We start from the raw sequence: 12300 nt of genomic DNA on the forward strand, positions 1-12300 counted from the left end.
ATGAATAGCGTGCTTAAATCTTAATAAAGTTTGTTTATGATATTTCTTCTTCTTATTGTTTTATCTGAAATCGTCAATCATACCATTGAACATGAATTACTGAAAAATCAATTGATTCAAATTCATGCAGTATATATTTTTATGGACATTTGTACGCAGAACAGTAAAATTAATATGACATAAACACATGCAATTTAAATTGTCTTAGTTTTAACAAGTTCCTAATGACTTTTATTTAGACATTCTTACCGACCTCAGGAAAACGAAGTATGTGAAATTCACATACAGCTTGAAAGTCGTTATTTTAACATGTAAACAAAATGCAGTACACTGCTTAACTATACGTGGCTGGTGATGCTGTTTTAAAGAAAAAAAGAAAATAAGACGTCATCAGTTCAGTTAAGTAAATTGTCTGACAAAATTAATAGTACTTATCATTTAACAACAGTTGTGTGAAATTAGGGTTAATCAGTCTAAAACTAGGGAAAATATTTTGCGCTGTAAATGCAACTTTTAAACACATACGGAACTGTAGCTGTAACTTAGTGGTCGTCCATTTGAATCTTTACAGACCAGAATCTACAATTCTTTAGCTAACTTGCATGTTACTTTCAACGACGTGGAAACAACAACAAAAGCTGAAAGTACAAAATATAAAAACGTAAACACTAACGTTTCCGTCGAGTTCAATTAAAAGTGAGCTGATGGTAGCAACAACTGTCCACACAGCATATAAAACTCCAGTATGGAATACAGAACACAAGAGAACAATTTATACTGAGAATAATGAAGCGGATTCGAACTTAAAGCTTAAAGGGGCATGGTCACGATTTTGGTCAAAAATAATTTTTTCGATTTTAATGTTGAAAATGCTTAAGTAAGGCATTTTTAATAGGCAACCAAAATTTGAGTGTCATCTGATGAGTCATAAGCGAGTTACAGAGCTTACAATTCTTCGCTTTGTAAACAAAGCGTTTGTTTACATTTTGAATGTTAAATTGAAAATTCCAGTTTTTGACCTAAAATTAACATGTTAATCGTAAGAAACTGTTTATTTATGCTTAAAGTGAATAATAAGATAGACAAACCAGCTTTAAAAAGATTTTTTACTGAACCTATGTAAACAAAAACAGGGCACGAGCCTTATTTACATGCCGAAGAATTATAAGCCCTGTATCTTGCTTAAAACTCAACGACTGGCACCCAAATTTCATTTGATCATTAGAAATGCATTCTTAAAGCATTGCAAATAATAAAAACAGAAAAATAAAATTTGACCAAAATCGTGACCATGCCCCTTTAAGAAGTTATGTACCATTAGCAATGTCTATCCTATCTATAAAAGTTTTGAATTTAAAAACCATTCCACACAAACTATGCAGTTCAGTTCTTTTTAAAATAATAAAAGAAACAAACTTTAATTTTAATAAGCATGTAGCAATATGTAAACAACAAGAATATATTTCAAAATTAATATATTATCTATATATAAAAAAAATTGTGACATTTAACCTTAACACGATATTTTTTTGACAACGATATTATATATCAGTTTTATACATGTATGTAACAATAATATGTAACAATTATTGCTGGAAATTTTTTTTTGAATTAAAAATGGAAAAAGAAAAAGAAAAATGTGATAAAGTTTGACAAGCAAAGCGTCTTGCAATAAGATTGAAAGATGGACCATATCTGAGTTATTTTTTATTCCATAACAGTGCTGAAACATGTTAAAGTATTTGCAAACAAAACTGGATTTTATACCAAGACCTTATCCGAAGATGAAAACATAAAACGAGAATTTTGTTTAAGTTAGGAATTTGATTTAAATTGAAAACAAACGTTCAACTTGATCTTTTTTTACTGATCAAATTAAAATATATACATGTAGTTATAAAAATGCAATTGTAAAGGAGATATTGCAACACATTGAATTAAAAAATGAATCAAGTAATAATTTGTAATGGTATAAACATATTTGTCTTTTATTTAAAAGGAATTAAAGGGATGTAAAAAGTCAACTGATATATAGCTAAAGCCATTTCCCAGACGTAGGAATTTCATAAACCAACGTTCTCATAAATTATTTGTCATTTTGCACATTGCATTCCGTTTGCCGATATTATAAAGGTTTATGGCTTAAAATAGTAAACAAATAATCATTTAAGGGAAACCCTTTAAACGTCATCAGACTTGTGTACACATCCTGCCCAATATTAATTAATGGTTATCAGAGCGTATCTTAAATTGATACTTGAACATTCCAGAAGCTTTAGACATGAAATGAGTGGAAATTAAAACGAAAGTGAAACACATAAAACTAAGGTAAGAACCATTTTAGCTAGAAAACGTTTTCTTAAGAACAAGGAAAGATAAGAGATATTTATTTATTTACAAAAAAGTCAAAGTTGCATTTTAAACATATATAAAACGGTTAAACATTAACAAAACTAATTGACAGAGCGGTCGGAAGAGAACCTATCTTTGGCATGATCTTAAAGAAGAACAAACATAGCTACGTTGCAATTTCGGGAAACGATGGACATGTTCCTAATTTTTCTGACAGTAAGATTACAACATATGGTGCGCGATGACTTGTTTTGTTGTGGCTCATAGTAATTTTTATTGATGATGCATTAATAGCTGTATTCTGTTTCAGATTGAGCAGCAACTTTTCGGCAATTCTGTGTAATGGCGTATGGACAACATTCGAAGTGGGTTTCGTATTGATAATTATACTGATTAATCACAATAATTTATTTCATCTCACAATGCTTGAAAAGTTCTTAACTAGGTTATATGTTCATTACAATTTATGAAAAGGGATGTGGTAAATTATATCATTTTCTAAATAACAGATTATTTTAGTATTAAATACAAGATATTAATATATAATATACAATATTAATTTGATGCAGTAACCGAAAGTTTTAACAATATATATCTACGCAACACTAACGTTATGCACACCACCCAGTAAACGAATCTGATTTAATGGAGTTACATACGGTGTAAAATATACATAAAACACAACCTCGCTTACCTAGATTTACTTAGATCAGGTACATTGGTTGATCCAAAAGTATTGTCACGCTATGCATCACGCTTCTCACAGACGGTGTATTGTATAAAATGATACATCAGCATTTTCGGAATCAAAATTTCAATTACAATTAAATATTTGATTAAATGTTGGTGAAAATTAATATTAATGTTATAATATGATATGTACACATGACACGTTAGCACGTCATTAATTTACGTCTTTTTAACGTGTATATTTAAGAATATATTTCATGCTTCAAAATTTAAAAATGTTTCTAACAGCAAAATATTTTGAAACGGATATAAAAACTACTTTTTCTTACGGTAAAAAAAAAATGGGGAACGCTATCGTCCATTTCGGATAACTACGCGGTGTCTTTTTTTTTCTCCAGAACAAGAAATAAAAAGGTCGGGCATGTTAACAGTGAGGAAATGCATGTTTTGCCTCGACAGACATCACTTGAAACTGTAATAGAATATATGAATGTAAACATGAGAGCAAATGAATAGGATACCTTTAACGTAGTTCCAATATTAAAAAAGGCATATGTCATATTCATAAGGAAATTAGATAGTTAAAAGACATACGCTATGAAGGGTTCTTATATCATCACCTATATTACAAAGCAACGTCCATGAATTTTTGAACTTATCGCACATTTACTAATCCAATATACTTCTTCATTTAACTACTCCATCTATCACAAAAGAAGTATTTAGTTACCTAATGAAAAAAATGTTAACTGTAATTAGAGCATCCTAGCCAATATGTTATTAATAAAGGACTAAATTATGAAGTTCTACCATATTAACGCCAAGGGTTCAGAAATGACGTCGCTAGCGTGCGGCAAATATCCATACCTCACAGTCTATATAAGATATTATTTTCAGAAGTAATTATCATAATGCAATAAAAATTTCAGGGTAAATATTTTGTTCGTCCTTCTACACCAACAATTTATTTTGTTTAATTATCAAGTATCAATTTTCAAATTATATTAAATATCTCTTACAGAGTATTTTAAACAATTAAAAGTAAAAGGAAGAAGGAAAATCTCGATGAAAAGTTTTCCTCTTACATGGGAAAAAATAGTTTGACTCCCAATAAAGATTCACGTTAAACGGAAATTGTGACAGAATTGCTTAGAAGCGTGATTTCTGGAGTCATATACTGCCGTTAACTTTCAAAAGTGAAATTGAAAAATATAGATAATTTTTGTTCTAGTACTAAAGACATGAAATGTTTTAATATACCTGATACAATTTCGTCAGTAAGCTTGAAAGTCATCATGTATAGTTAATAGTGTGAATTATTTTCTTGATTTAATTCAAAGACCAACTCCACTCCTTACCAAAGACAACAAAGCTCAACTATCGTCATGGATTGGTAAAAAATGCCAATTTGAGTTGCTGTACAAAATAAGCAGGGATGGCTGTTGCTCAAGTACGTTTCATGATATCTGTGACGGAGAAGGCCCCACAGTTACCATACTATACAACACAGACACCACTGTTTACGGAGGATTCCTGTCTCAGAGTTGGACGTCATCTGGAAACTACATCGATGACCCAAACGCTTTCTTATTCATTCTATCTCACCAAAGCGTCCAAAGTCCTAGAATGTTTCCTCTGACCGATCATACAAAGGCTGCATTTGCTCACAATCTATTTGGACCAACTTTTGGAGAAGTTAGTGGGAGAGATATGATACGTCTGCCACAGAATCGCGGTCAAAATTATCTTTTCAGTGGTCTTCAAATGTGGAAAGGAAGTAAGGATACTGATTGTTCTTAAGTATCATTTATCTATTAACATTTATCATGGGTGAAGAAAAAAGACTCCTTTCAAAGAAAAAATACTTTTTTTTCAGTTCAGAAGTTATATATTATGCTAAAAAATAACTATGTATCTTAATCTTAATGATGATGTTTGTTATAAGAAAGACATACACTATAACTCGGTCCAGTATCTGAAAATATACTTAAAATAAACAAAAGTAATTTTGGACATAAAGAATTACTAGTTACTAAGCAAAGAATGAAACTAATGGGTTTCTTCACTACGAAATAACCTGTTCAAAACCCGAGTATAATAAAGTTTTACCATTCTGGTCGCCCGCTTAATATAATTTGTTCAATGGATGTATAGATAAAAAAGGACTATTAATTGATACATTAAAACTGTATTTATTGTACAAACAGTAAAACCATCTGCCCCCCCCCTCCAAAAAAAAAAAGAAACTTTAAAATTGGCGAAAAGATCAAAAAATGTAAATGCAGTCTGTATTTTGCAAGATTCAGAGAAGTCAAGAGGTAGAATATTTGAATCTGTAAAATTTGAAAAAAAAATCATTCAAATTAAAAGTGCTTTTCTCATTATACTTTGGTTCTTATTTTAGATATTGACAACACTTTTATGCAACCATATCTGATAAGTTTCCAAAATACAGCATATGCTTCGAATCCACGATGTTCTCCAGGCTATGGGTCATCGCATGCAAACAACAGCAATCAAGTCTTCAATCTTAATGGGGAAGTCAATTTTGGTGTAAACTCTGATGGACAATATATGAATATGAACAATATCAACTATATGCTTGTGTCCGATTTAGAAGTTTATTCAGTGAAAGGTATCATATAATTGTTTGTATACTAATCGTCCTAATTTTCTCTGTGGTATTTTAAACTATGTGCTATTAATTTTAACTAGGTGATAAAACTCTATCTATTATATTTAGATGCATATACTATTTGGTTTTTTACTAGCTGTGGTCATTCAACAGGCATCAAATTTAAGACAACTTAATACAACACACGAAGTATCCAAACAATGGCGGGAACCACCTCAGTGGAGTGAGCAGGTTAGGATTGCTTTTGTTTGCTGTTTACTTATACAATTAAAGAGGTTATTTGGTGAATCATGTGGGATGTGAAGGTGGCGACAAAGCAGGAAGAAATACTTAACCATCTAACACCATCTAACACGGGTTATGTAAATTGTTTTCAGTAGTGATCGGTACCCTGATAACCTACATAAATAATTAAAGAAAGCATTTTGTTGTTTATTTTTACATCTTTCTTTAAACATATTGATAAACCTATTGTAATCAGCAAGTGCAATTAATCGAATTAATGTTTATTTTCATCAGAACGTTAGCTTAAGGAAACAGCCAAATCGTCTTCTTTGGGAATGTAGGTCCGACAACACTATGAATTTTTCTTGCAGTCCGTGATTTTTCTTGCGTTTAGGCATGATTCGACCAATTGATCGACAGAGCATGCAGATTTTACTCTTATCAGTTTCTACAGAGCTATAAATTGGAATTTATTTTCGTAAGAAATAGGGGAATCATGCTCGGTATATGTAAATACATCTTGATAACAATTTTTTATGTCAAATATCCGGGTTTTATCCAAGCTGACTCGATAAAAAAAACTTAAAGTAAAGACCAAATGCACCTCTGATAGGACCTTACTGATTATACTGCATGTCGTATATTTTAAATTTTCTGATATCTTGTTTATCTGAACTGACAAAAAATTGATTTGTACTATTTCATTGATAAGTTAAAAGATCTTATTAATCACTTCACGATGCATTGATACTCACAATTAAAGATGGTAACGTTCAAAACTTTACCGAACTAATTTCGATCAAATTTCATACAAAATGGTTATTTAAAATTAAAAAAAATACTTTCATAGATTCAAAAATTGATGAACAACGAAAAAAACTACGTATTTTATGTATATCATGTATATGGTTAATGGAAAAAATGACGATAACAAATTGATAAATTATCAAATTTTGTTTCGTACGTTGAAGGAAACAAAAATTATATTCATAACACACACACACACACACACACACACACACACACACACACACACACACACACACACACACACACACACACACAATGATGTAGTTAATACTCAATAAATATTTTTTGTTTTACTTTGATGACGTCATACATAGTTTTTTGATATTATGGCACTAATATAAGTTCTTTTGCATTAAAAGTCTGTAGAAAATAGGGAAAACAAACACATAAAAACATATTTAATAAATGTGCTGATTAGAATCTCTCATTACTCATTTTAGTAAATAATGATTATCTGACTGTTGTATGTTTCCAGATATCACCTGGCAAAGTATCTGGGATAGAATAGTGACTCACTGGATAAAACCTTACCACCACATATAATGAGATCAATCGTATATTTATTTTCTATGATGTCATTAAAATTAGCAACTATATTTAGCACCCATGAACTGAAAAAATATTGTCACTTCTATACACTTTGTATTCTGGAGTAATTTTTTTCCCGTTGCCTTTGCAGAGTGAACTGCAACCTTAAAAAAACTCGTCTCACAAGTTACATAACATAACCTTTTTCACAGAGTTTTCAACAATTGAAAGACTTTGTCTCCAGGTACAAGCCATTACCTGACATGAAGATCTCGGAGGTCAATATTTTACTGGTAGGACAGATCAACGCTGGAAAGTCTAGTTTTTTCAACACTTTGAACTCCATTTTTCGTGGGGAAATATCTGCACGCGCATGCGCCGGAAGTTCGCAGCACAGTCTTACTACAGATGTAAGTGAAATAATGATTACATCGACCATCTGTCATTTTATATGAATGTCATAGACTGCAACCGTACCAACTCTTATAATCATTATGTATCTTTAATACATAAAAAAAGTATGAATACTGTGGTTTCATCAATATTCGTTGAATACCAATTTTCGTGGATTTCGTTGTTTAGTTGATCCACGAAATTAAATGTTCATTAAAGTACAATTGTAATGACATTTTGTATTGATAGGGTCATTGGCCACGAATTTACGTATCCTTGAAACTGTGATTTTACTTTATCCCCGAAAATTGATGTCCTTGAATATTAATAAAACCACAGTATACAAATCTAGTGTTAATATATGGCGAAAGTTGAAATACAGAAACATATGTCTTGGGTCATAAAATCTAAAACTAAGCGGAATAAAAATTTGGTGAAATTGACAGCATTGCAAATGTCATGAAAATAAGACTAAAGATTTATTTTGAGGTACTTGATGATTGAAGTTATGATCATTTGCATTTTATTGTAAAAATGCATTGCCTTGGAACTAATAATTATATCCTCAATATTAATCCTCAATTAAAATTGTTAAAATCTAAATGTCAGCAAAATTGTTTTCACAGTTATTTATTTCACTTCCATCAGAAGTTTTTATTCTCTCTAACGAGTAAAAAATTGAATGTTGACAGTGTTTTTAAAGAATTTTTAAATAATGTATTTGTACATTTGCTGTCTCAATGATTTGGTGTCAAGAATATAATAAAGATATTAAATCATTAGTTGTTAGCAAATTGTTGTTATCTGGGTTTTACTTACATTTGAATAGTTTGAAATTTCAGGTGAACAAGAAAAGGTGCAGTGTTATTGTCATTACAAGTGACTTATTTCTGCAGCAACTGTGATTCTTACATTTGCATAGCATATGTTTTGACTTTGGTATAGCTTTTATTGAGTTCCTCGATGTTTATGATTTGATCGGTTAAATTGATGCTTATTTTAGCTTCGGAAATATAGAATCCGTAACCGGGCAACCAGTGGTTATCTGAATTTCCGGCTTTGTGACACCCGTGGATTAGAGGAAGAAATGTCCATGCATCTGCAGGACATGGCGCTTCTTCTGGATGGACATTTATCAGACCAGTATAAGGTACGACTCTTCACTGTTACAACAACATCATTATCTAAACAATTACCACGTAACTATGTCATATATTATTTCAGTTTAACCCAATGGCACATGCCACCCAAAGAGATCTGGGTGTTGTCCTTAACCCAACGTTTCAGGATAAGATTCATTGTGTGGCTTTTGTGGTGGACGGAAGTTCCATTGACGTCATTAAAGGAAACGTTTCCCAAAAATTGATGCATTTTCGTTCTTTGATGATTGAAAGAGGTTTGAAACACAATTAAAAGTCGAATTGTATCGTGATAAAGTAAAAGATAATAATGCGACGCCCAAATTCAATACATCTTGAGTATGAAATAACACGAGTATGAAAATATTATGATTTAGAGTCATTGTTTACTTGTACCTATTAACTTAATTATTACCTTTGCATAGGAATTCCACACGTTGTTTTCCTGACAAAATTAGACAAGGTTTGTCTTATGGTTGACGAAGATGTTCGAAAAATCTATCAAAGTCAAGCCTGTAAAAAAGCCATAGAAACAGCAGCTGACGTCATAGGAATTCCTCGAGGTCACGTGTTTCCGGTCAAAAATTACGAACAAGAAACTCAATTACAAACAAATGTCAGTATTGTTGCTCTGACAGCCATGAGACAGACTCTGGTGTTTGCTGATGACTACCTAGAAGATCAGTACGAGCTTCAGTCTGACCAATAGATTTTGATTAAAGATATAATCTTACTAAGTACACATATTACATCTGTACTAAACTTTTACGACTCACTTTCATTCAGATGCACTCTAATTAAAGTATATATGATGTTATGCTTAATAAAGGATAAAAAAAGAAACATGCTAATCTTGTTTTATTTTCTTTAGAATATTAATCAACAAAAATAAACAGTAGTCCCATTTGTAACATTACTTCTTTTTATTTAAAATTATTATAGTAGTAGTATACAGAAAATCACGTTTACGTCATTGCTGTCAACAAATGTCATCATCCTTGTGTTCATTGGAAAGCATTTTATCCATCTCACAAATGGATGAGTGATGTTGCCGCAAGACCTCATGTTTTTATTTCTCTACTTCTACACATCTCTAAGAATATCTGAATTTATAATTATGTAGACCAGTAAGCCATCTACAAAAATTGTAAATTTCAAAATACCCCGGGTAGAGGTTTTGGCTCTAGAATGGTGAAAACAATAAATGTAGAGAATTTATTCATATTATATTAAAACTATCTTCTACACTTGCCAGTAAATTTGTATGAAAAAATGAATCACCCCTGGGGAAGGGGTTTTTATGCCAGGGTGCAAAATGGTCATTTAGTGGAACTGCGTTTAATGTTTAAAATTCGTCTTCTCTACTTTTGCTAATAATGAATACTGCACTAATTGATATTGCATATAATATCAGACATTTACGAAATAGATACATCGACACCCCATATACTGTACCTTCATCAAAATGCCTCCCATAAACCCGTAATGTAGCAAAAAATTGCAGAATTCCTTCGAAACGATTTTGGAGGGAATTAATAAAGTTGCATAAAAAAAACCAGTCAGATTATTCATAATAAACAATTCTGAGGCTGTAAATACCTTTCATCTAAAAATGATTGATATTTTTGGAGAATTTGACACTTTTCACTAACGTTTTTTACTCGCATCAAATTGACACACCATGTTGACAGTCGGAACTATTGGTATTTTCCCTAGTAAATGCAGTGTTAGAGTTATCCCCCGTATTTTCTTTGATGAACAGAATATATAAGCAAATTACACGTATTTGTATAAACGTTTCTGTGTTTATCTGAGTGTATTCGTTTGATCGATTGGAGAGCTGCAAGAGTAATCCTAATTTGCTCGTTTGCAGTATGGATATGTCCGATATATTTCCATTGTCTTCTTTTCAAAAGCAAGTAGACATTGGAGATCTGCTGTAGATGTTCAGGTCAGTTCTGGAGGTAGCAAACGAAAACACCCCAAATGTGATATTGTGGAAACATGCACTTAAGAGCCTTCCGTGATTTAGCGTGAACGTAATGCGCATGTGCAAGATTGTAAAATCCATAAATTTCAGATGATTTCCGGAATTTTTTTCAGGAATTTTCGTTGATTATTAATTAGCGAAGCTTCATTGGGAAAAGATAAAAACAAATTGGTAATCTCCAAGTACCAATGATATTTAAAATATATAAAACAAAAGACAGTACTCCTCTGATGTAACGGTATTAAAGCCCAAAAATTCGAGTCTATTATTTTAATATAGTAGTAAAGATAAAGTGACTGCATACTAAGAAAGACAATAATTCCCTCCACCAAAATTGTAAATTTAATGTCGCCCATGGTAGGGGTTCAGAATCTAGAGAAGGCTAAACAGTTATAAAGAACATACGGTAGGGGTTCTTACTGTAGGATGTGGCCAAAATGGTTATATAGTGTTAATGTTTGTGATGTCTAAACATTCTTAATGTCTACTGACACAGATTGAAAACTGACTTCATATTAGACAAAAATTTAGCTGTCATTTTTTATTAAATTGTCTGACCCCTAAGACACGGGTTATGGCTGAGGGGGATAGTTGCATTAGTTTTAATTTTTTTATTCTGCTCTTGAATTTCAAGGAAAGAACTGAATACATATTTTGAAAACAGGAAGAATGAAGCTGTCTTTCAAAATAAAGATATTGTATGAGCATTTGGAAAGAGTTTTGGGAGGGGGTGTAACAGTTAATGAAGTTATCTTCCCTTGGTTGTTCATATCAGTGGATAATTATTAAAAATAATGTCATTAAGGCGTTGTGTGATTAAAACAGTTTTACAAATATTTTTTATTATAGAAAACAAAACATATTAAACAGTTTTTAAGCTTTCTTAATAAACAATTAGACTTTTTAATAGTAGCGTATTGATTATCTGCCCTAATCACCGATAAGTGGTACATATAAAATGTTGTTTTGAATAAATGTCAGATTATGATAATAATACAAAGATGAGTCATGAGAAGTGAGAAATTGCTCCAAATAGAGAATTTCTATCTTACCCCTGGTTATGGAGGATAGGGGTTTTCTATAAAAAAAAAAAAAAGCATGTATACCAACCAATTTAATTACGTTTATCTATAAACACATATACAAATAAAATCTATCTTTAAAGTTAACAAATACAAGTATTAAAAAATTACTTCCAATTAGAGTCTTACACCTTTTTGATATCAGGTCATGTACTCTATTATGATCTTGAAGGTTTTAGCTAGAATTGTAGCTTTTCTGGCAAGAATGGGGCGGTCTTTAATATTTTTTACTCCAGAAAGAAACTTAACTAAATGCATATATGAGATTTCTCGACAGGTATGTGTGTGGGCTATAGTACTCAGGTGAGCTGTTTGGTCTTTCTTTCTTTATCAGTTGAAATTAACAAAAACATTGCAAAAAAGTGACAAAAGGTTGTTGAGTATCATCGATTAACGTAAAGTACAATGGACCGGGATCATTGAGAGGCATATGTCCTCGGTTTTCACAAGTCATAA

At 31.4% G+C, this 12300-nt stretch overlaps 1 protein-coding gene across 2 annotated transcripts; it reads left to right on the plus strand.

Moving 5' to 3' along the window:
• The first annotated feature begins 2126 nt into the window (after positions 1-2126).
• Positions 2127-9615, plus strand: LOC105347518 (uncharacterized). 2 transcript variants are annotated; one of them, XM_011456646.4, is made up of 10 exons: positions 2128-2328; positions 2465-2568; positions 2663-2717; positions 4383-4819; positions 5447-5677; positions 5814-5908; positions 7453-7650; positions 8637-8783; positions 8858-9029; positions 9198-9615. In XM_011456646.4, exons 3-10 carry the CDS (start codon positions 2695-2697, stop codon positions 9479-9481), a joined length of 1587 nt encoding a protein of 528 aa, XP_011454948.3. In that variant the 5' UTR covers positions 2128-2328; positions 2465-2568; positions 2663-2694; the 3' UTR covers positions 9482-9615. The 2 variants fall into 2 exon arrangements, with proteins under 2 accessions (XP_065936881.1, XP_011454948.3); XM_066080809.1 differs by lacking the exon at positions 2465-2568 and having other exon boundaries at positions 2127-2328.
• The last annotated feature ends 2685 nt before the right edge of the window (positions 9616-12300 follow it).

This window comes from Magallana gigas, chromosome 4 (genome assembly GCF_963853765.1).
Source record: "Magallana gigas chromosome 4, xbMagGiga1.1, whole genome shotgun sequence".
Taxonomy (NCBI): domain Eukaryota; kingdom Metazoa; phylum Mollusca; class Bivalvia; order Ostreida; family Ostreidae; genus Magallana; species Magallana gigas.

Excerpts from the sequence above, each read along its gene's own strand:
- LOC105347518 (XM_066080809.1), top strand. The coding sequence starts at position 2,695 with ATGGCGTATGGACAACATTCGAA. Across the intron at positions 4,820-5,446 it reads TCTTCAAATGTGGAAAGGAA|ATATTGACAACACTTTTATG; the intron begins GTAAGGATACTG and ends TTCTTATTTTAG. Across the intron at positions 5,909-7,452 it reads CACCTCAGTGGAGTGAGCAG|AGTTTTCAACAATTGAAAGA; the intron begins GTTAGGATTGCT and ends CCTTTTTCACAG.